General features: G+C 41.5%; 1 protein-coding gene across 4 annotated transcripts in view; it reads right to left on the bottom strand.

The window, feature by feature from the left end:
• Positions 1-594: 594 nt before the first annotated feature.
• The window catches only part of LOC140425368 (cytoplasmic 60S subunit biogenesis factor ZNF622-like), a 62,881-nt gene continuing 37,720 nt past the window's right edge, over positions 595-25,755 (bottom strand). For all 4 annotated transcript variants that reach the window (XM_072509562.1, XM_072509561.1, XM_072509564.1 and 1 more), the window contains 4 exons: positions 16,271-16,433; positions 11,332-11,441; positions 3,874-4,014; positions 595-1,659 (listed from right to left, as the gene is read on the bottom strand). In XM_072509562.1, coding sequence (XP_072365663.1) covers positions 1,526-1,659; positions 3,874-4,014; positions 11,332-11,441; positions 16,271-16,433 — 548 coding nt within the window. In that variant the 3' untranslated portion in view covers positions 595-1,525. The remainder of the gene's footprint in view (positions 1,660-3,873; positions 4,015-11,331; positions 11,442-16,270; positions 16,434-25,755) is intronic.

The raw sequence follows: 25,755 nt of genomic DNA, 5'->3' as shown, positions 1-25,755 counted from the left end.
CATTTAATGTTTTCAAGGAATTAGATATAGCTCTTGGGGTTAAAGGGATCAAAGGATATTGGAGGGGGGGGAATGGGAACAGGTTATTGAGTTGGATGATCATAATGAATGGAAGAGCAGGCTTGCAGTGTTGAATGATCTACTCCTGCTCCTATTTTCTATCCTAGAGTGGAAAGATATCAGCCGGGTTTCTCCGGCCGTTCGCCACAGCGGAATTCTCTAGTCCTTCCGGCAGTGCATCTCCACGCCCAGATTTCCCTACTTCGAATCCCATTGAAGCAGAGAATGCCACTGCTAGCAAACGACGCGCTGCCAAGAAACACGCAGCTGGGAGGCCAGAGAATCCTGCCCATTATCTCAAATTGATGGATGGACAAATTTCAGAATTCATGATTCTGATTCACATCTTCAGTTTTCAATAAGAAACACATTTGTACAGTTTTCCTCTTCAGAATCTAGAAAGTAGTTTTGTTTTTATAAAAAGGGAACAAAATATTTAATTACCATCTGTGCCCACCAGCTGACTTGCTCCAATTCATACTTTCATTTTTTTTTACTGTTTAAATTCAAAAAATTACACACGTGCATTACAGGTTCATTTCAACCGTGTATTAGTTTAATCAAACAGCAAAAAATTGTTTAAAATGTATCAGGAATTATAATGAATTTTGGTTGTTTGCCCTCTCAAAATTCTCCAAGTTCACAAATATTCAAAAGGTTCCAGGTCTCAGAATGTGCATCCTTTCTGTGAGGCTTTGTAACACCAACTAGAGTTCAAAATAACAGAGGTTCACATGTTAAATCTCCAACTCCTGATTTCTGAAACTAAACTGTGTTGCTGTGGAGATGAACTCAGGGAGGCAAGGCTCTGTCCCAAATGGAAGAGGTGGAACATTTCATCCTCAGGTTCCAAGCAAGGAACCAAGATTGCACTTGATGTACATTAGTGGAAACCATTGACTTGTAGAAGGAACAAAATTAATTTGCTTTGACAACTTTTCGAGTGATTTCTCTGCAGTACTCTATAAATCCTCTACTGCTTTTTCACTCTAACCTTTTGTATATGATCATTTGGACAGCATACTAGTGAGGTTACATTATGATTGATATGTGTGAAGAGGAAAGATAACACCGCATCTTAATCCATTGCAAAGTGCAAACAGGTGCATTTTTTAAAAGGCAATTTCCTTTGGTTGACTACCCTCCATAGTTATTGTTATACCAGTGTTACACATCGCCAAAATTTAATAGATGTGTAGAATTCAAACTATATATATATCAAATCAAATTCAATTATTTTATTGTATTAAGCAGCCTAGCAGTATTAATTAACAAATGTTTCAATAAATATTTTCTAATCCTCAACACTAACCTGAAAAAGGTACACCAAACATGTAAAATACTTGAAAATTCCAATATACAATCAGAAAAGGCATCAAAACATCTCCAGTTACAGGTATTGCAACTATCTTCTGGTGTAACCAGTTGACATGTACATACTGTCTGCTTACTAGAGCCTGAATATCTAAAATAGGACTTGAGGTCTGAAATGCATCTGTTTCGTAGCATTGTTGGACAATGCTGTTTTTAACATCCACTTGGATTTCATTCTTTGTACATACTTCATGTCATGCTCTTTTCTCCGAGATGCTGCTTTTGCTAGCAAGGAAAGAGACAACAGGAGGTTTAGTCGCCACTTTATAACCACATATTATCACAGCATTTCAGAATCACAGAACCGTTACGGTGCAGAAAGAGCCCATTCGGCCTGTTGCGTCTGCACCATTGAAGTCGGCCCCCTTCCCAGTTAATTATTTTTATTCTGGATTGCTTGTTTTCATTTTCTATCATCACCTAAAACCTTACAATACACTGTCAATATGTCCTACACTGACACTTGATATGCTTGGCCCATCTCAATTCCAAGAACCAGGTCCAACAGTGCATCCTTTTTTGTTAGACGGGACACATACTGCTGTAGATAATTTTCCTAAACATAATCTAGAAACATTGAGTCCTTTACACTACCACCGTTCCAGTCTACATTTGGTCATTAAAGACCCTATTAAAACTACTCTAAAAGTAAAGTTGACAGAGTTCTGGATGACCAAGGCTCTGTCCCGCCGGCGTAAATTAAACCACCTACCTTACCGGCGGGACAAGGCGGCGCGGGCCGCCTTGAGGGGGAGAGCTGACTCCCCCTTGAGGGGGAGAGCTGACGGGTGGGGATTTAACCTGAGGATCACCACACCTCAGGCGAGGGGCAAGGTTGAGAAGGCCGGACCTTCCTGACTAATCTCAGCCGGCTAAATAGATTCTGTCCTTGAATCCTTCGAGACATCCTGGGGCGAAATTCTCCGGAAACGGTGCGCTGTCCACCGACTGGCGCCCAAAACGGCGCAAATCAGACGGGCATCTCGCCGCCCCAAAGGTGCTTCCGCATCTTTGGGGGCCGAGCCCCAACATTGAGGGGCTAGGTCGGCGGCGGACAAATTTCCGCCCCGCCAACTGGCGGAAAAGGCCTTTGGTGCCCCGCCAGCTGGCGCGGAAATGACATCTCCGGGCGGCGCATGCGCAGGAGCGTCAGCGGCCGCTGACGGCATTCCTGCGCATGCGCAGTGGTGGGAGCCTCTTCCGCCTCCGCCATGGTGGAGACCGTGGCGGAGGCGGAAGGGAAAGAGTGTCCCCACGGCATAGGCCCGCCCGCGGATCGGTGGGCCCTGGTCGCGGGCCAGGCCACCGTGGGGGCACCCCCCGGAGCCAGATCGCCCCGCGCCCCCCTCCAGGACCCCAGAGCCCGCCCGCGCCGCCTTGTCCCGCCGGTAAGGTAGGTGGTTTAATTTACGCCGGCGGGACAGGCATTTTAGTGGCGGGACTTCGGCCCATCCGGGCCGGAGAATCGAGCGGGGGGGCCCGCCAACCGGCGCGGCGCGATACCCGCCCCCGCCGAATCTCCAGTGCCGGAGACTTCGGCAACCGGCGGGGGCGGGATTCACGCCAGCACCCGGCTATTCTCCGACCCGGCGGGGGGTCGGAGAATCTCACCCCCTTTCTCCAACACCGCAATGCTCTGCATAACCAATGGTGTCACACCTCCCCCTTTCAAAATAATTGTAGACAGGAATATTTAACATCTGGATACAGATGTTCTTCCTTGAGCCAGGTCTCTGTTATTGCCACAATATCATATTAAAAAGAAACAACTTTAAAGCTAATCCTACTCTAGAAAAAAAGTAAGAACATAGCTAAAACATTTGAAACAGCAAATAATACCATACTAAGTCTTGTTACTTTTACTGGAACAATGGATTCCATAAAACAGCTGGAATTCTTTACAATTCAGGTGTTCTATCACCCACGGGGGACATTCAGGTAAACATATAGCTTAGATTTTTGTGTCTCTATTTATTGAATGAACAATGCCAGTTAGCAAAACTCTTCTGAACAACAAAACCCAACAAAGACTCGGTGGCACTTTACACCCTTCCGTACTCAACACAGTTCAACAATCTCTGATCCCCAATTTGGTTTTACTTTAGTTTTTCTCTTAATTTTCGCATTTGGACAACAGCTGTTCATCATTCTGCTCTCACTCCTGCAGATATCTTTTGTTTTGTTACTTGTTCCATTACCAGCCCCTTCAATCTATTATTTTGTCATTTAATCTAACCTGTCTGGGTTTTTTCCAAACTTTCCTCCACTTGTTTAAAATCGATTACATTTTGAGCTTTTCCCAGTTCTGATGAAATATCAGTGACCTGAAATGTTAACTCTGTATTCCCCTCCACAGATGTGGCCTGACCTACTGAATATTTCTAGCATTTGTGTTTTATTTCAGATTTCCAACATCTGCAATATTTTGCTATGACTTACCAAGTTCACTTGTCCAGCCTAGTGCTTTGTACTGCTGCAGCACTCTGCCTATCACACGGGTCCCAGGGGCAGCCACCGCTCTAGAGACACCAAAATGTTGTTTATAGTACCTCAGCAACGATCGATGACCAATTCTGGCACCTGTGAAATTTGAATGGAGAAAGGAAAGATTTTAAACATGGTCAAATAGTGGCAAGTAAATATTTTAGTTTTGCTTGTCAGTTTTGATCTGCGACAGAACCATGACACTCAACACCTGCACTCTTAGCTACCAGTTTATATCCAAGTGAAATATTTTTATCCAAATTAACATGCACTTCCAGTGTTCTTCCTTACTGCACCACTTAAGTTAAAAAAACTAATTTACACAGTGTCCGAGACAAATGATCCTGAGCACTGGTGAAAATTTCTAAACCTGTCTAGAGATCATCTCCGAGTAAATAATCTTGTTCTTTCTACATTATCGAGGTCATGTTTACATCCAATAATATGCTCAAAGGTAGTGGCTATCCTAAGCTCCGCAAAATAGATGGAAACATCATAAATACCTGTGATTTATGGCAAGGAACAAGGTGCGGAAGTGCTGGCGTTGGACTGGGGTGGGCACAGTAAGAAATCTTACAACACCAGGCGATGAAGGAGCTACACTCCGAAAGCTATTGTTGGACAAACCTGTTGGACTTTAACCTGGTGTTGTAAGACTTCTTACAAGGAACAATGGTAAAGCATGGGGAGCTGTGATTAATGGCACGGAACATTGGTAAATACTGCTGCATTTGAGTCACAAAGACAATGTTATACAAAGAAACAGCAACTTAAAGCACCACAGTCTCAAGATGGCCTGAACACTTGTGCTTCGCCCAAAAGATAAATAAGAAACATTGCCTCAATATTAATAAATAATGTGCCTTCCTAGATTTTATGGTCAAGATGATGGTGGAATTTGAACAGAGGAAAAAGTGCTAGCAACTGAGCTGCACTGATACCTAGGTCAAAACGTTAGTCTCTGGATGTATATGCTTGGTCTAGAGTTTGCATATAACTTTAATTGGCAGTAAATGTACATATTAACATGTTGCAGGTTCTTGCAGCAGAGCGGTTCAGGGCACATTCAGGTAAACATACCAACAGCTTAGATTACGTCTCTATTTATTGAATACACCATGTCAGTTAGCAAAACCAACACCGGGGGGGGGGGGGCGTATTTTATGGAGAGGTCGGGGTCTCACCTGCCAGCTGGAGAGCCAGCAGGAGACTTGTCATTGCCTCATCTAGGAAGGCTCACCTGTATTAAGTGCCTCTCGGGCAACAACAACCCTGGATTGGAAATTCACCCACCAAGAGCTGTCAGCCAATCCAAGGCTGGCAGATCTTTTGCTAAACAGCTTCATCAAGGAGGCAGTGGCCGTTGCCGAAACGACACCCACGAGAAGCCCAAAATTGAAGAGCGATGCAGCCCATAGTGGAGTCATGGCGAGAGCAGTTTTTGTGGTGTGGGTCTTGAATTGTCGGTAACGGTTGTCAGTACGGGCAGGGAAGTGGCATAGGACTTTATTCAGTTTGTTGTGTCCTTGCCAGCTCTCTGCAAGAGTAACACGGCTCTTTCCCCAGATTTCCAGTGTAGCCCTTCAAATACGTCCTCTTCAGATAATTATTCAATTTCTTTATGAAAGCCACAATTGAATCTACCACCACTGCACTCCTTCGACAGCACCTTCCAAACCCTTAACTTGGAACAGAGCTGCCCACAGAGTCGACTTCAGGCGACTGGTTTATCGGAAAACAATTTCCAGTCAACTGCGTGTTTTCTGTGCACTCGGTGACATGGCAGTGCACATTCTGCACAATGAGCATAGTCAGCGCATGCGTGCTTTCTGCAAAACCTGGCAAGAGGTACAATTAAGTTTGAGTTAATTCAACCCAAAATCCGAGGTAGAATAGAATTATACATATGTTGTAGTCACATGGCTTTACGCAGTCTGTCATTAATATATTTGATGGACATGCAATGTGTCATTAGTTATTCTTTCTCAATATAGTCGAGGAATATCTTCACTTAAAGGCTTTTGAAATAAAGTATGCATTACTCCAGCAAAAAAAAACAATTTGTTTTGAGTCCTCATCAATTTTGGTGAAGTCAGAGTCAGCTTTTTGCCAGCTGATAGAGTCTAGTTTTATTCAGTCTTATTCATATAGGTTCTAGTTTAATGCATGTAGCTAAGCGGCAAAAATATTAAGTGTCTTGACTGTGGGAGTCCAATCATTTTCTCATATAATGAATTAACCATTGCATTCCAGTGTATTCAGCACTGAGAATGTTCTGCCTAATCAACTAATCAGTTCTAGCAAGGTCTCCGCCAAGCTGTGTGACATGGCAGGTGAGGGAAAACATATGCAGTACTTTTCCTACAACTGTACATGCAGATGCTAAGCTAGGTTTGATAGGCACCAGTCAATCATGAGTAATGTCCAATGTTTGATTAACAAAGCATTCAAGTAACAAGACATTCATTTGAACAAACCAGGAGGGGGGATTACAGTTGTTAAGGATGGGAGCAACAGCCAAGTGGGATATATGAACATTGAGGAAAAGAATATATATGTAATGTGCAGATTGGAATTGAGGAAGTGACTAGGGCAGGATAAGAACAATTAAAGGAGGCCATTGTGACCCTGTTTGTCGATTAGATTCGGCAGAGTGAATGAAGAACCAAGAACAGTTAGAACATAGAACATATGAGGGGTAATAGATATAGGACAGAAGTCAGTTCTTTACGCAAAGAGTAGTGAGGCCGTGGAATGCCCTACCTGCAACAGTAGTGAACTCGCCAACATTGAGGGCATTTAAAAGTTTATTGGATAAACATATGGATGATAATGGCATAGTGTAGGTTAGATGGCTTTTGTTTCGGTGCAACATCGTGGGCCGAAGGGCCTGTACTGCGCTGTATCGTTCTATGTTCTATATAGTACAGAAGGCGGCCATTTAGGCCCGTCGAGTCTGCACCGACTCACTTAAGCCCTCACTTCCACCCTATTCCCGTAACCAAATAACCCAATAACCCCTCCTAACCTTTTTGGTCGCTGAGGGCAATTTATCATGGCCAATCCACCTAACCTGCACGTCTTTGGACTGTGGGAAGAAACCGGAGCACCCGGAGGAAACTCACGCAGACACGGGGAGAACATGCAGACTCAGCACAGACAGTGACCCAACGGGGAATCGAACCTGGGACCCTGGCGCTGTGAAGCCACAGTACTATCCACTTGTGCTACCGTGCTGCCCCCAACAGGATGGGCAATATTTGAACAAGGTGGGATGAAATTAAAAGTGGAATCTGTTTGATGGGTAAGGAGAGCAATGATGTAAAAAAAAAAAATACAGTTTAGCTGGTGTGCATGGACATAAGGACAAAGCCTCTTTTGAAGAAGAGATCCTATAACTTAAGACACAAATGAACTGGACATTAATAAAAATGTGAAAGCCAACATCACTGTTGTTTTAATTTGGGACAATTCTGGGATGTAGAAAGACAATGTAATTTAACATGTTACGTTAAAAAAGATGTAATTTGAGACAAAGAACAAGCAATCACAATGTTACTGCCTGGAATAAAATGGAAATTTGATTTGTTTTAAACATGAAGATATTTTATTGGACTGCAAGATTTCTCCACGGCTCATGGTTGGGGTAGGACGATGAGGGTAGACGATTGAGACAGGAAATCAAAACAGGAAATGGGAATTGGAATTTTGGGTGCAATTCAATGGAATATTTCAATCTGGCATTAATATGAAGGGGAAAGTCTAGTAAATTGATAACCCTTCTCTTGGTAATGCTCGTGTCTTTGTCTATCCCTTTATTTAAAAGAACAAAGTTTGATACTCTGGCCACCACCCAAGGCATCTAGACTGTACGTGGAGAGATAAGCAACAACTTTGAGATCACAAAAGGTTCAAGAATATGTGGTATGACATTGGCGGCACTGCATACATGTGCAGATGAGTTACATGTAAAGTAACTAATAGGCATGAAACCAGTTCACAATAGACAATAGACCCTTTCAAGGGTTTGAAACTCCTTACCATTATGCATTGAAGAGCAGGTCCCATGCACGTAACAAACAGCATGGCCGGAAATGGTCAATTGGGCCAACAGAGTGAAACAACATCACTAAGTGATCAAGGCACTGACACTTTTTCCATAGACTTTAAAATAATTGGGATAGAATCAAACACACTGATACCTGTCAAAATGAGCACAATTGAAGTGACAGGGTAAATTATTGTATAAGAACAAGTAAGGGTCTGGTAGCAAATGAACCTGGTGAGGAGTATCCACAAGATGGATACAGACGATTTGGAGAGCTGGAGAATTTGTTAAGTCCATGCATTGTGTTATTTTGAATGATAATTGAGTGAGATGATTTGTAAGTGGGGAGTGTCAGAGAGAAAGGGGTATCAATCCAATTATTCAGAGATCACATTCAAATTACAATAGATTATGGAATAAACTGGAATTTAACTCAAGTTAAGTGAAGAGAAAACTGGAATTGAAAACAAAAACAAAGAAGTGAATTTTCTCCCTGCACAGATCACCCCACCTGAGGGCTAGAGAAAGAAAGTGACCAACAATAATAATGAGATAAGAGGTGAAAGGGTAAGATCTCACCCAGTGAAAACTGGAACCGTATTATATGTTACTCTCAAATTGAAATACCATTCAATCCACATAGGAAGCAAAGAATGAAATTAATAACATAGCAAGTGGTCAAAGTTAGTTTGCTTGTGAGTTACAATGATATGGGTAAAGCCAGTCTAGTACCCACACTTAGAGGAGGGTGTGAGACACACAGCAATGGAGTTATTATGTGGGGCATCAAATGCCCAGGCAATCTCAGCCTCAAGGTAGAGAAACCAATGTTAAATTATTTATTTTAGTTTAGTTAACACATAATCTATGGATGTAAACTCATTGTCAATTTCAGATCAAAAGCTCATCCTATGACCCAGTCTCAGCATCACACACAAAATTGACAAGGGAGAAAGAACATATGGCGACAGTGATGTAAGACGTCAAGGTTGAACAATTACTGATACAAACTATCAGTCCAAAGAAGTAAACGTGCCATTACTGCACGTGACAGGTTTTTCGCTCTTTTTATTCCTTTCTATGGTGATGCCAAGGTGGATAAAATGGCAGTCATCATAGAAAAGGTAGCTAATGATCCCTCCACAACCCTGTTCAAGTTTTCCGCCGAAATGCTAGCTATCCGTACTGTGGCCTTGCAAAGTCGAATGGCTCTTGATTACATTCTTGCCGAGAGAGGTGGGACATGTGCGCCGATTGGGTCAGTACTTGGATTCCAAATAGCTCCAAAGTGATCACATCCAGAAGGAGGTTGAAAAACTCAAGCAACCCGAATCCAGCACCCTTCGGGGTTCGGCTACTAGGTGGCCTCAGTGGGGCAAGGCTTGGTCATGTTCTTTGTAGTCATTTTTGCTATGTATGTTTTGTTTCTGACAATCAAATGTATCTGCAAGAGAATGGCAAGAAGCCCTAAAATTGTGCCTCTGTATTCGCTTAAACAAATATCTCTACAGGGTATGAGCGGTTCTTACTATTGGCCCAATGTGCTTGTAACTCTTAAGGCTTGCCCATTCCACTGTTGAAGGCTGTTACTAAACAAAGGGGCCATCAAAGGCAACTGTGAATGTGTTCCTTTTACCCTTTATTTCTTTTATTTTCCTTTTTGCTTTACTTTAATTGTGATACATTTCATTAGGTTTAGAAGAATCAAATATAGTTTCATTCGTAGTTTTAGTCATATAGGGCAAGTTGAATGCCTCTAGCAAATAGGCTAAATATTAAAAGTGTTTTGACTGTGGGAACTCAAGTCAGTGTCTCGTATAGTAAATTAACCATTGTATTCCAGTGTCTTCAGCACTGAGAATGTATTGTTCTCTGTCTAATCAATTCTTAAGCTCTCCGCCAAGCTGTGAGAAAAAGTGTGGGAAAACATATCCAGTAATTTTCCTATAACTGCGCAGATGCTAAGCTAGTTTTGATAGGCACAGGTCAATCTTAAATAATGTCCAATGTTTGATTAACAAATCATCCTCTAAGTAACAGACATTCATTTGAACAAACCAGGAAGTCTCAACTGAGAATTAGAAGCCAATAATCCCAGCACCTGCGTTTCCTCCGTGGTAAAGGTAAGAATAAACTTTATATGATGATACGATAGAAACTAAATTAGATACTTATTGTTTTCCCAGACTGATGAAATGTAACTCCCACCTACCCCTGTTAACGTCAAAAGTCTGTGCAATACAAGTAGTCTTTACTGCATTATTGGAAGATTTTATCCTTTAGTCTCATCCCAATTCTTAGTAGGCATGGATCAGCAGCACAAAACTGTCCTCACTTATTTACAGTCATGTTCAAAATAAAAGACACCCTGGATCCATAGAATAACCTGAATATTAGATAACAGAAGTATATGCTATGGTCATAGGATTTGGAATCCAAAGGCCTTGGTTAGTGACCTGGAGGATAAGACTCAAATCCCATCATGCATTGAAGAATTTAAATTCAATGATTCAAACTGGGTTAAAGTTCTGGAACCGGTAAAAAGTACCAGATTTATGTAAAAACCCACCTGCTTCATGAATGCCTTTTAGGGGAGGATATCTTTGCATAATAGCATGCAAGAGGTGCGTTTTTCTATTTTTTATCCAAAGATAATCCAAAGATTGTGCAACATGTTTGAATGTCCATGTGGGGGTAGTTGGGTAGATCGTGTCAGGATGACTGTCCGAAAAGTAGATCTCAAGTCACTAAAGTCTAGGCACCCCTGGCTTAAAGAACGAGGGCATCAGATGCATGAGAATACCGCCATTCTGACTTGGAACTATATCACTGTTCCTTCACTGTTGTTGGTCAGAATCCTAGAACTCCCTTCCTAAGAGAACATTGGGTAACACTACATGAACTGCAGTGGTTCAAGAAACTGGACACCACCACCTTCTCAAGAGAAATTATGGATGGAGAACAAATGCTGGCTATGTCAGCGAAGTTAACATCCTTTCTGAAAGAAAAGTTGCAGGGTGCAGTGGAGGAAAATAGCAGTGTAAAAAAGGAATAATTAGATAATCTGAAAACTCAGGAGTTAGTGATTGGTTGGCATTGAGCTTTTATATGTGAATAGAACACAAACAACAGAACATAAATTTCACCAGATAGTTCCACCTAGTTTATCAATAGTGTAGCCAAAATCATCATAATTAAATCATTAGCTTTTGGTTATGAACCATGATAATACAGTTACATACAACAATCCGATGTAAACAACATTAAAATTGTGGTGCTCTCCCTCAACCTGTCCAAGCAGTCCACAAAGATGGAACTTGTTCAGAACAATCTGTGTAACAAAGACAATCGGACTAGATACAAACCAGAAGGAAGTATAAGCGCCATTGTTTCCTCATCATACTCCAGAGTCTTGGTTGGTACTTCTGCATCATCTTCAACATCTTCCCCTTCTTTGTGATCAGGATAACTAACCCTATACATTTAGAGAAGCAAAAATCAAATTCAGCAAACGTTTTCACAATAGTCTCTCATACTGGAATATGGTATTTGATTTGGGACCACTTCTAATCTTTTTATTTTGCTTATTTGAAAAATGAAAATGAAATGAAATGAAAATGAAATGATATTTAAATACAAACATATGACAGAAAGCAGATATTAAGTTCTCTCCTCCATCCACCATCACTTTTGAATGGCACATTCTGAACAGAACTGTCTGGGCTGCAATCTGAATTAACATTAAATCACTTTACAATTAGCTAGAAGATTGTTGGCAGTTTCAAAATCACTAGTTTTAGTGTGACTAACATTTTGTTCTTAAGCATTTTCTGCTACAATTGATGGAAACCATTTTAACAAAAATGAAGCCAGCATTATTGGAAACCAGTCAGATTAGTTAAGCCTTAATTATGAGACAATTAAAGAATAAGTAATTCATTAATAGATATGTTAGAAGGGCAGCACAGTGGCACAGTAGTTAGCACTGCTGCCTCACAGCACCTGAGGCACAGGTTCAAATCTAGCCTAATGTGACAGTTTGTGTGGAGTTTACACTTTCTCCCTATGTCCGTATGGATTTCCTCGGAGTCATCCGGTTTCCTCCCACAGTCCAAAGATGTGCAGATTAGGCGGTTTCCTCCCACAGTCCAAAAATGTGCAGATTAGGTGGATTGGCCATGATAGATTGCACCTTAGTGTCCAAAGATATACAGGTTAGGTGGGGTTATGAAGATAGAGCAGCGGAGTGGGCCCAGGTAGGGTGCTCTTTCAGAAGGTTGGTACAGACACATTGGGGTGGATGGCCTCCTTCTGCACTGTAGGAATTCTTTGATTCTATGAAACGCGAGAAATGTATTTTGGAACACAAATGTTTATAACTTTTATAATTCTGAACATATTATTAACATTTGATTATTAATACCATCTTAAAATGGTGTGCGAATAAGAAAAATACGGCTCAGGCCACCAGAACAAAAAGAGACAACACGACTGTTAGGAAATGGATTAGTAATTAGTTAAAAACCAATGGGCTAATTCTTATTTCATTTTTGACAAGTGAGAGACCAATTGGCTATTTTCTAACAATTGGCTATGGTGGGCTTTCAATTTGTAAGATATAAAAAAAGGGGTCTTGAGAAGCCTGTGTGGCAGAGAGAGGAAGGAGAGATGTTGAGAGAATGGTACGCAGGTGTTACAAAGAACAAAGTACAGCACAGGAACAGGCCCTTCGGCCCTCCAAGCCCGTGCCGACCATGCTGCCCGACTAAACTACAATCTTCTACACTACCTGGGTCATTATCCCTCTATTCCCGCCCTATTCATGTGTTTGTCAAGATGGCCCTTAAATGTCACTATCGTCCCTGCTTCCACCACCTCCTCCGGTAGCGAGTTCCAGGCACCCACTACCCTCTGTGTAAAAAACTTGCCTCGTACATCTACTCTAAACCTTGCCCCTCGCACCTTAAACCTATGCCCCCTAGTAATTGACCCCTCTACTCTGGGGAAAAGCCCCTCATAATTTTGTAGACCTCTATCAGGTCGCCCCTCAACCTCCGTCGTTCCAGTGAGTACAAACCGAGTTTATTCAACCGCTCCTCATAGCTAATGCACTCCATACCAGGCAACATTCTGATAAATCTCTTCTGCACCCTCTCTAAAGCCTCCACATCCTTCTGGTAGTGTGGCGACCAGAATTGAACACCATACTCCAAGTGTGGCCTAACTAAGGTTCTATACAGCTGCAACATGACTTGCCAATTCTTATACTCAATGCCCCGGCCAATGAAGACAAGCATGCCGTATGCCTTCTTGACTACCTTCTCCACCTATGTTGCCCCTTTCAGTGACCTGTGGACCTGTACACCTAGATCTCTCTGACTTTCAATACTCTTGAGGGTCCTACCATTCACTGTATATTCCCTACCTGCAGGAGACCTTCCAAAATGCATTACCTCACATTTGTCCGGATTAAACTCCATCTGCCATCTCTCCGCCCAAGTCTCCAAACAATCTAAATCCGACTGTATCCTCTGACAGTCCTCATCACTATCCGCAATTCCACCAACCTTTGTGTCGTCTGCAAACTAACTAATCAGACCAGTTACATTTTCCTCCAAATCATTTATATATACTACAAACAGCAAAGGTCCCAGCACTGATCCCTGTGGAACACCACTGGTCACAGCCCTCCAATTAGAAAAGCATCCTTCCATTGCTACTCTCTGCCTTCTATGACCTAGCCAGTTCTGTATCCACCTTGCCAGCTCACCCCTGATCCCGTGTGACTTCACCTTTTGCACTAGTCTACCATGAGGGACCTTGTCAAAGGCCTTACTGAAGTCCATATAGACAACATCCACTGCCCTACCTGCATCAATCATCTTTGTGACCTCCTCGAAAAACTCTATCAAGTTAGTGAGACACGACGTCCCCTTCACAAAACCATGCTGCCTCTCACTAATATGTCCATTTGCTTCCAAATGAGAGTAGATCCTGTCTCGAAGAATTCTCTCCAGTAATTTCCCTACCACTGACAGCCTGTAGTTCCCTGGATTATCCTTGCTATACGCACATACGCAGCTTCATTCCTGAAACTCTGTTTGCATCCATTTTGACAATTCAGAGTCAACATATTGCTCTGGGTCTGGAGTCACATCAGTGAAGCAGATGTTTTTTTTAATGAAAAGGAAATCACTGACAGTTGCCATGGCCACCTTTTCCAAGATAAGCTTCATATTCTATGATGTATTCATTCAATTTAAATTCCACCTACTGCTATGGTAGGATTTGAACCCATGTCCCCAGAGCTAGCCCATTCTCCCAGTTCCTTTGTTTCTGTCGCATCTGTTCTGATGATGCGACTTTCCAAAAGAGGACTGCTGACATGTCTTCCTTCTTCATTAATCAAGGTTTCCCACCTGCTGTGGTTGACAGGGCTCTCAACCGTGTCTGACCCATCTCCAGCAGTGTTGCTTATCTTTGTTCTGCCATTAACACATTCTGATCTCTGAATGTGCCATTATCAGCACCCTTCTTAGCCACAACATTCCCTTCGTCAATTTGTTCACATTTTTGTCACTCTTTCCCCAGCCTCCATCTACTGCTGACCCTTGATATAGCCCTCGCTGCTCCATCACCCCACTACTGCATAACTCTCTGGACCCTGGTGCTGTGAAGCCACAGTGCTATCCACTTGTGCTGCCTACTTTTATAAACATTTATTTACAGGATGTGGGCGTCCCTGGCTAAGCCATCATTCATTGCTCATCCCTAAATGCCCTTGAGAAGGTGGTGGTGCGCTGCCTCGTTGAACCACTGTGTTCCCTGATGTGTAGGTACATTCACAGTGCTGTTAGGGAGGGAATTCCAGGACCTTGACCCAGCGACAGTGAAGGAATGGCAATGTACCTCCAAGTCAGGTGAGTGCCTTTGAGGGGAACCTCCAGGTGGTTGTGTTCCCAGATATCTGCTGCCCTTGTCCTTCTAGATGATAGCAGTGATTTTAGAACTTGGGAATTAAGGTTTAGAGGCTTAATTTACTCCTGAGACCACTATTTTCTAACATATGGCAGTTGGGGCTTTTTGTTTCTCCCAGCAAATTGTCTCTTCCTTCTTCATTCCATGCGTCCACAACATGTTCTGCAGCCCTGCGAAAGAAAAGCCAGTTGGAGATGGGGTGGTAGTTATAAGGACATAAGATCCCACTTTGGGATGATAGCCAAATGAAGATAGTGCCCAAGGAAATCTAGCGATTACAATGTCACCTATCATGGAGACATGAAAAGGATGTTGGTCATTTCCACAACCCTCTGAGTGAAGAAATGTCTCCTCATCTCAGTTCCAAATAATCAGTCCCTTATCCTGAGACTGTGCTCCATTGTTCTAGATTCCCCAGCCAAGGGAAACAACCTCTTAGTCGCTAACCGTCAAGTCCCTTCAGAATCTTGTAGGTTTCAACCATTCTTCCAAACTCCTGAGAACATAGGTGCAATTTACTCAGCCTCACATTATGGAACAAGTCTTATGGGCATGACAAACTTGGGAAGGGTGGTAAGTATACATGAGTTAAAGTGCATGAGAGGGAGCAAGTGTGTGTGTGCCTGCATCAGTATGTTGAGGGCTAACTGGATGAGGGACTGGCTAAGGGAGCAAGGAGAAGTAGAGGAAACTGCAAAAACAGCTGAACAAATAATTCTGAAGAAGAAATTCTCAAGATCCTCACACTTCTTGTTAGGGATAAAATGAGAACAAAGGAGAAAAGTTAAAGGTTGATAACAGCAAAAAGAAACCAGGAGTTATCTCTGCCCTCCAGGATAAATGATTATTGAGAAGTAATAGGTGGCTTTGACAAGAGGAAAGTGGGGCTCAATACAGGCTGTGTTCAAAGCTAACTGTGCCAAATCTCTCTCAAATTTGTTTCCTTGTTCACAAGAGCAAAGATGGAGCTATAGTTGGGGGAATTATAGGAGATAGTGAAGAATTTGCTGAGAATACACGCAACAAAAGCAGATGAGGAGGCATGGCTGTACAAATCAACAGTCACAGAGGCATTGTAGTGATTGGAAGACCAAAGACAAGTCAGTTAAGGTTCTGGGAGTGTGGTTGAGAGAGCTTTGAAGAATATGGTTGATGAGGGATAACAGTTGAGTGTCTAGCTTAACAAGGTCTGAAATGTCAATCCTTTTAGAAATGTAATAGTGTTTTAGCGTCCACTGAAAACAATATTTCCTGCAAAAGACATAACTATACATAAGTGCCAAACATTTCCCAACCCCCAAAAAGCACCAGAGTATTATTTCTTACCTAAAATCGTAGAAGTCTACAAACTCGATAGCAGCATCTCCATCTGTGAAGAGTTTACAATGGCTGCTATCAACCATATGAGCCTGGACAGCTTCTGTCGAGTAAAAAGAGCGCCCTTTCTCATTGCACCACAGGCAGACGTTTCCCACGCCAACCTTTTCTCCTGCAGAAGTAAATTAAATGCATCACAAGCAGCCAGTTAACTAGTGTTAATGTTGCAATCCTGTTGTAATGAAGTTGTAAGTGAGAACAGCTGCTACTAATTTCAGAAAGATTTGGGCATTATTCTGAAATATAAAGAGTTTTCACCTCTGTGAAGGAGGAAAAGGATGTCTGCGCCCATGTTGCCTGGGTTGTGAATAAATCTATTTTAAAGGAAATTACAACAGAAAATGCTGGAAAAAACGCAGCAGGTCTGGCAGCAGCTGTGGATTGAGAATTAGAGTTAACGTTCCGAGTCCAATATGGCTCTTCTTCAGTCTGAGTCTCATTGGACTTTAAACATTAACTCTTTCTCTCTCCACAAGTGCCGCCACATCTTGCGTTTTTCCAGCATTTTCTGTTTTTATTTCAGATTACCAGCATCCGCAACATTTTGCTCCTGTGCTAATTCATAGAATTCACAGCGAAGGAGGTCATTTGGCCTATCGAGACTGAAAGAGCACCTTACTTCAGCCCACACCACCACCCGATCCCCGTAACCCCACCTAACCATTTCTTGGACACCAAGGGCAATTTAGCATGGCCAATCTACCTATCCTGCACATCTTTGGACTGTGGGAGGAAACCGGAGCACCCGGGGGAAACCCACGCAGACACGGGGAGAACGTGCAGACACTGCACAGACAGTGACCCAAACCGGGAATTGAACCTGGGACTCTGGAGCTGTGAAGCGACAGTGCTAACCACTGTGCTACCGTGCCACCCACAAGAAAAGACTGGCCTCTGATTCCTCCTTTGCTCAGTGAATAAGCAGCAAATTATACCATCTGCTTCTAAATGAACCTCGTCTGAAACTCCTTTGAATCTCGCCAAGAATGAAACCATCAGTTTAATGAGCAACTGACTCACAATCCGTAGTAACAGATGGAAAGATAATTTTCTCAAATTCTTGCAATTCTTGATATTCTGCAGCTGAATATCAATATTGCACCGTGCTAGATGGTGCATAAGAAAGACTCAATAAGTCTGTCAAGTGTCCTCAATGCTACCTCTGCAGGGTAATTTTCCACAATGACACAGTTGAGATGCAAATTTTAGCAATATTGTACAAAGAAAAGATTTGACCGATGTCTGGCAGAAGTCAGTGTTCTACCAGTCTATGTCACTGTCAAATCTACTATGAAACTAATGAAGCTTAAGCTTCAGGGCCACTAATCCTGGAGGGGCCCCAGAAGCGACTTTAGTCCACATTCCTTAAAAATGTTGGGTCTACTGTATGAGAAGGGGTTTTAAAAAAATAATAATATTAATAATATTGTGTAATTATTAACATTTATGACAGAAATACAAAAGTAGATGACGTGTCGTAACAAAAAAAGGGGAGCTGTTGAAAAGGCAATCACAATGCTAACGTGAATTTTCAACGCGATAGCACTCGTGATAGCGATCTAGACAAGAATGTTTTTCAATAGTGTTCATAAGGATACAAGATTTTAATTACCCCTACTCAAAAATAAATGTTATATTTAGAAAAGTAAGGTAAGTAATAAAGGTGAAATAGTGTTAGATTAGCCTAAGCCTATTGTTTTTAATGAAGAGGTGAACGGAAGGTAGGCTACGACCGCATAGCCTTGGTTAATATATTACAAGTATTTATGAAAAAGTAAATTACAGGTGTTAAATTACAGGTGTTTATTATGAAAAGTGTTCAAATAATGGTAAAATTGTGTTACATTACCTTAGCCTATGAGTTTTGGTGGCCTAATCTTGCCTAACTTAGTCTACCCTAGCGTAGGCTAGCTTGAACATAGCCTATTTAGCTTATTTATTATAAATCTTAAAAAATGGCGCTTTACTTTCTGAGAAGGGGTTTTAAAAAAAAAAACCTTTCTCAGAAAGTAGACCTAAAATGTTTTCCTTTCAAAGCATGCGACAATAGTCACACAACTCAAATTGATTAATTTTTTGTTGTATATATTTCAACAATCCCAAAATTTGAGAGTCAGTAGCACAGATGTTGTAAAGGTGGAGTGTCGCGGTGAGTTGGCTGTTCTGCTGTGGCTAATGTAAACTTCATGGGGGCCATTGAACTTATTGCAGAGTTCGACCATTTTTTTTTTACATGAACATCTCGAGAAATGTAAAAATGAAAAAGTAAATGCTTCTTACCTATCCAAATCCGTGTATGAAGAATTGATAGAAATCATGGGAAAACATGTGCAAGATGAAATTGTGAATCAAATCAACAACCTAGACACCAAACACTCTACGCCTGACCTGACACATGTTGACCAGCTGGTAACTGTGGTTCGATACTGCTATAATGGAAAACCCTGTGAGAGATTTTTAACATTTTTACCAATAGAAAACCATTCATCCACGACCTTGTTCAACAAAATACAACAAGTCCTGGGTGAACATAAGCTTTCACTTGAAAATATCCATGGTCAGTCCTGCGATAATGCATCTAACATGAAGGGCTCGGAGAAAGGGCTGCAAGCACTCTTTAAAAACATTAACAGGTACGCAGACTATGTACCATGTGCAGCCAAGTCACTTAACCTTGTTGGAGAAAAGGCAGTGTCTACTGTACCTGAAGTTGTTGATTATTTTGGCATTTTGTAGGAGCTGTATGTTTTCTTTTCTGGATCTCCACGAAGATGGGGAATTTTAAACACACAGGGCAATCTACATTTTTCTCTAAAGAGCTTAAATGTAACTAGATGCACACGATGAAGCAGTCCAGGCAATTAAAAATGGATATATGGGTATTTTACAAACTCTCAAACATATTTTTGAAGATTCAGAAGAGAAGCCTGAATGTAAACGAGATGCAAAGAATTTATACCACAAGTTGGTAAAGCTGGAATATGCTATTCTAACAATCGTTTGGGAAGAAGTGCTGGAGCGTTTCAACAAAACCAGTAAGAAAGTCCAAACCCCTGGTTTTGATGTATTTGAAGGTTATCTTCTGCTATCATCTTTACTTTAGTTTGTTAAAGAACTCAGAAAATTCAGCCGATAGGATTGCACACTATGAATCAGAAGCAAAAGGTTTGTGTGAAGATATCACCTCAAGTTATTCTGATGCTTCCAAACACATTGTTACAAGGAAATTTTCAGATGGATCAAGTGGTATTGCTTCTTTGAGAGGAGCTGACAAATTTAGGATAGAAGTTCTATATCAACTCTATGACTGCTTGATAATCCAGTTACGCAAGAGGATTGACCCATATGAACAGATTGCGAAAAGGTTCAAGTTCCTCTCAGAATTGGTGAACAATTCTGAAATTGATGAGGACAGTATTAAACTTATAATATCGTATTACAAAGATGATATTGACCACAAATTTGTAAACGAGTGTTATCAGTTCAAAGAATATTTGCACCTTAGGAAATCCCAGAACACAGAACACAAAATGCAATGCGCAGAAGTTCTTCAGCTTATTTGTGAGCAACACCTAATTGAAGTGTTCCCCATTGAAGAAGATAACAGTGGTTACCCAGACCTCGTTGCTGGTTGCGAAGGTCCCCCATAACAGTTCAAGCTTCAGGGCCCCAAAAATGTAGGTCCGCCACTGGTCACGGTCACTCGATAGAAAAAAATCATAGAATTTCTACACTGCAGAAGGAGGCCATTTGGCCCATCGAGTCTGCACCGAACATCTGAAAGAGGAGCTCATCTAGGCTCACTCCCCCGCCCTATCCCGTAATATCACCTAACCTGTACATTCCTGGACACTAAGGGGCAATGTTTTATCGTGGCCCATCCGCCTAACCTATACATCTTTGGATTGTGGGAGGAAACCAGAGCACCAGAGGAAACCCACACTGACACGGGGAGAAAGTGCAAATTGCACAGACACAGTGACCCAAGGAATTGAACCGAGGTCCCTGGTGCTAAGGCAGCAGTGCTAACCACTGTGCCAATGAAACGTGACAAAAACCTTTCAGTTAACGTAACCAATTTCCTCATTGTATATCAGGCATAATTTTCAGTTGTGACATTATCTGATTTTCCTTTTAAGGCTTATTAATGAACAGGCATCATTACTTTAATAACCAAAAAAGTAAATGCTGAAAAATCTCAGCAGGTCTGGCAGCATCTGTAAGGAGAGAAAAGAGCTAACGTTTCGAGTCCAGATGACCTTTTGTTAAAGCTAAAAGGCATAGAAAGTGGATTTGGATTTGTTTATAGTCACGTGTACCGAGGCACAGTGAAAAGTACTTTTCTGCGAGCACCTCAACAGATCATTAAGTACATGAAAAGAAAAGAAAATACATAATAGGGCAACACAAGGTCCACAATACATAGACACCGGCACTGGGTGAAGCATAGAGGGGTGTACTTGTAATCAGATCAGTCCATAAGAAGGGTGTTTAGGAGTCTGGTAACATAGAACATACAGTGCAGAAGGAGGCCATTCGGCCCATCGAGTCTGCACCTACCCACTTAAGCCCTCACTTCCACCATATCCCCCTAACCCAATAGCCCTCCCTAACATTTTGGACATCAAGGGCAATTTATCATGGCCATTCCACCTAACCTGCACGTCTTTGGACTGTGGGAGGAATCCGGAGCACCTGGAGGAAACCCACGCACACACGGGGAGGAAGTGCAGACTCCGCAAGACAGTGACCCAGCGAGGAATCGAATCAAGGACCCTGGCGTGGTGAAGCCACAGTGCTAACCACTATGCTACTGTGCTGCCCCAACAGCGGGGAAGAGCTGCTTTTTGAGTCTGTCCGTGCATGTTCTCAGACTTTTGTATCTCCTGCCCGATGGAAGAAGTTGTAAGAACGAATAAGCCGGGTGGGAGGGGTCTTTGACTATGCTGTCCGCTTTCCCCAGGCAGCGGGAGGTGTAGATGAAGTGAATGGATGGGAGGTATTGTGTGATGGACTGGGCTGTGTTCACGACTCTCTGAAGTTTCTTGCGGTCTTGGGCTGAGCAATTGCCATACCAGGCTATGATGCAGCCAGATAGGTTGCATTCTATGGTGTGTCATGGGAATGTCACTTTAAGAAATGTTTGTCTTCTCAAGTGTGTGGGTGGAGCTGGACTCTGACTCTGCTTTTACTTTTCTTTTGAGCTGGAAGCGGTTTTTGGCTCGGAGTTTTAGTTTTGTTTTCAGTTGGAGAGATGCATTCAAACCGAAGTGGTGTATTTTGGTCTCTCTCTGCATGCTAAAGAATGTCTCCTGATCACCTGATGATTTCAAAGTAATACCTGTTTCTGTAAGGAATGCAAACTTACTGTTTTTGTTAAAAAGGGTCTTTGACTTATGGATGTTGTTAGGAAAGTTACTAAGGGTTACCTAAAGAGTACTGTATCTTTGGGGGGGGGGGGGGGGGCTTATCAGTGTTCGTAGTCGCTAAGATGTTTACTGTGTGTTTATAAAATGTTAACTGGATTCATAGAATAAACATTGTTGTTGTTTAAAAATACTTTAGATCTCTGTTACATCACACCTGTAAAGTGGACCATTGTGCTCCCCAGAACCAAAATCTATTAAAAGTTGTGGGTCAGGTGAACTCCATGATATCCTTTGGTGCTCTCTAAACCCTGGTCCATTATAAATTGGACGCTCGTGGGATAAAAGTCTCTCTTTCGTGATTGGGTTGGTTTAGTAAACTTAAAGACAGTGAGGGGTGAGCATATTTGTGTTTGCTTTTCAGGTGTGGTATTCCAGTTTAAGTAGGGAGTTTGTTGTGGACAATGGCTCTTTCAGAGGCTCGGACGTTTTGGGGGTGGAGAAGGTCGCAAGCAGTACTTTACGAACAGAGACAAAAAAAGGCTTTTAGATTTGGCAAAACATTGCAACATTTGTATGACAGCATACAAAAAGAGGTACTTATGGCGGTAGCTGAGCATTTAAAATTGCCTGAGATACAGTCTGGCTCATTAGAAATGGCAAAACTTCAGTTACAGATTAAACAACTTGAACATGAAAAAGAATTAAAGCAGCTTGAATACGAACTGAGGGAAAAATAAAGAACAGCCCTAGCGGAACAACAAGAAAGAGAAAGGGAGGTACAGATGAGGGAAAAAGAAAGAGAGAAAGAGAGAGAGGAAAAAGAAAAAGAGATGGAGAAAGAGATAGAGATGAAAAAGGAGAAGAGAGACATAATGATAGAGAGGAAAAAGAAAGAGATAGAGAGGAAAAAGAAAAACAGAGGGAAAAAGAGAGAGAGGAAAAAGAAAAAGAGATAGAGAGGAAAAAGAGAGAAAAAGATAGAGATAAAAAAGGAAAAGAGATAGAGAGGAAAATGGAGAGAAAGAAATAGAGAGGAAAAAGAAAAACAGGGGGGGGGGAAAAGGGAAAAAGAGAGAGTTTGAACTTCAGCAAATGGCCATGAAACATGACAGTCAGTTAAAATTGGCGGATGTAAAGGAAAACATACAGTTTGAGGATAATGATGAGGATAAAGAAAAAGAGCGTCATAGTCGAAGGCTTGGTGGGGATCAATTTAAATATGTCCAAGCATTGCCACGGGTTGATGAAAAGGAGGTAGAAGCCTTTTTCATTTCATTTGAGAAGGTAGCTAAACAAATGAAATGGCCACAGGACATGTGGGTATTACTGATTCAAACAAAGCTGGTAGGTAGGGCTAGTGAAGTGTTTCCATCACTAACAGAGGAGGTATCTGGGACGTTTGAGGAGGTGAAAAAGTCCATCTTAGGTGCATATGAACTAGTGCCTGATGCCTACAGACAAAGGTTTAGACATTTAAGGGAAGAACTTGGTCAAACATACATGGAGTTTGAAAGGATCAGAGTACTTTTGATAGGTGGATAAGGGCTTTGAAAATAGACCAAACGTATGAAGCTCTCAGAGAAATTATACTTTTGGAGGAGTTTAAAAATTCAATTCTTGATGTAGTGAGAACTCATGTGGAAGAGCAGATGTTAAAACTGCGAGGTTAACAGCAGAAATGTCAGATGGTTATGAATTAGTTCATAAATCAAAGTTTGGTTTCCAACATCAGTTTCAGCCTGAGGGATAGAAACTGGGGAAAAGAGAAATACTCAAGTGGTAGAGGTAAAGGAGATCTAATGGGAGATAATAAGGAGATAATAAGGATTTAAAAATAAATCCAGGAGGGTAGAAGAGAAATGAAAAGTTTCAAATGTTTTCACTGTCTTGAACTAGTCCATGGAAAGTCACAGTGTTGAAGAAAAGTGCTGGGAAGGCTGATGTGATAAAACAGGATAAGTCAGTGGGGTTTGTTAAAGTGGTGAAGGAAAGTCCAAGTGAATCGAAGGAGGTGCAAAAGATTGTAGTCTGATCAGGAGGCGATTGATATGAAGGTGCCAGATCTCTTTTAAAGAATTTACTTGTGTGGGTAAAGTTTACTCAGGTGTACCAGGAGGAGTAAGTAAAGAAGTCACAAGTTTAAGAGATACGGGAGCTAATCAATCTTTGATGTTAAGAGATGTTGAGTTATGTAGTTTGGGGGGAATATTGCCAGAAAAGGTGGCAATATGTGGAATTCATGGTGAGATTGTTCCATTATACAAGGTAAGATTGGAAAGTCCAATGAAGAGTGGTGAAGTGGCAGTAGGAGTAACAGAGAATCTTGTCCAGGAATACAGTTTATCTTGGGTAATGATATAGCTGGATCGCAGGTGGGAATGGTGCCTACTGTGGTTGATAAGCCAGTGGAAAATCAGGCAACTGAAGTATTGAAGGACGAATATCCTGGGATTTTTCCGGATTGTGTAGTAACAAGGTCGCAAAGTCACAGGTTAAGACAAGAGGAGAAATCAAAGTGTGAAGATAAAGTTAAAGTTAAATTATTAGAAAAGATTTTTGATCAGATGGTTGGAAAAGAACAACAGGTGGAGGATGAGGGTGGATATTTTTTAGTTCAGGACAATTGGCAGAGTTATAACAGAAAGATATATAAATAAAACAGATGTACCAGAAAGCATACACAGAAGAGGAATCTGAGTGTATTCCAGAATGTTATTACCATAAAAATGATGTCTTGATGAGAAAATGTAATCTTTACATATGCAGGCGGATGAAAAGTGGGCAGATGTTCACCAAGTGGTATTGCTGGTAGGTATAGAAAGGAGGTGTTGCAAGTGAGGGGTAATAAATATAGGACAGAGGTCAGAGGTAGGTTCTTTACGCAAAGAGTAGTGAGGCCGTGGAATGCCCTACCTGCAACAGTAGTGAACTCGCCAACATTGAGGGCATTTAAAAGTTTATTGGATAAGCATATAGATGATAATGGCATAGTGTTGGTTAGATGGCTTTTGTTTTTTGACTTCCCATGTCGGTGCAACTTCGTGGGCCGAAGGGCCTGTACTGCGCTGTATCGTTCTATGTTCTATGTAGCACATGAGGTACCAGTGGGAGGTCATTTGGGAGTAAGGAAAACTCAAACTAAAATCCAAAAACATTTTTATTGGCCTGAACTACATAATGTAGTTAAATTTTGTTGATCATGTCACACATGTCAAGTGACAGGGAAACCTCAAGCAGTGATAAAAAGAGCACATGTAATACCCATTCCAGCATTTGAGGAACCTTTTACAAGGGTCTTAATTGATTGCGTAGGACCACTCCTAAAACGAAAAGTGGGAATCAATATCTTTTGACGATAATGGAAATGTCTACTAGGTTTCCAGAGGCCATTCCAGTGTGCAATATTAAGGATAGAAAGATTGTGGAGGAGTTACTTAAATTCTTTACGAGATATGGACTACCCACAGAAATACAATCAGATCAAGGATCAAATTTTACCTCGAGGTTATTCAAAGAAGGTATGGACAGTTTAGGAATAAAACAATTTAAATCAACTGCGTACCATCCAGAATTGCAGGGAGCGTTAGAAAGGTGGCATCAGACATTAAAGACAATGCTTACTGTCAAGATTATCCAGAGGATTGGGATAAAGGAATTCCATTCGTGCTGTTTGCAATTAGGGATGCACCTAATGAGTCAACCAAATTCAGTCCTTTTGAACTAATTTTTGGTCATGAGGTAAGAGGACCATTTAAATTGATTAAGGAAAATTGGTGAGTGAGCAGTCGGAACTTACATTATTGGATTACGTGTCAATTTTTAAGGAACGATTAAATAGAGCAGGTGAATTGGCTAGACAACATTTATAAGTTGCACAAAATGTGATGAAACGGGTAACGGACAAGAAATCTAAAGTTCGTAGTTTTGCCAGTGGAGTTAGAGTTTTAGTATTGTTACCAGTGGTAGGTGAACCTTTAAAAGCTAGGTTTTGTGGACCTTATCAGATTGAAAGGAATTGGTGAATTATGTGGTAAGAACGACAGACAGAAGGAAAACTCACCAAGT

Source organism: Scyliorhinus torazame, chromosome 6 (genome assembly GCF_047496885.1).
Source record: "Scyliorhinus torazame isolate Kashiwa2021f chromosome 6, sScyTor2.1, whole genome shotgun sequence".
Taxonomy (NCBI): domain Eukaryota; kingdom Metazoa; phylum Chordata; class Chondrichthyes; order Carcharhiniformes; family Scyliorhinidae; genus Scyliorhinus; species Scyliorhinus torazame.
This window is presented reverse-complemented; position numbering and strand designations above follow the sequence as displayed.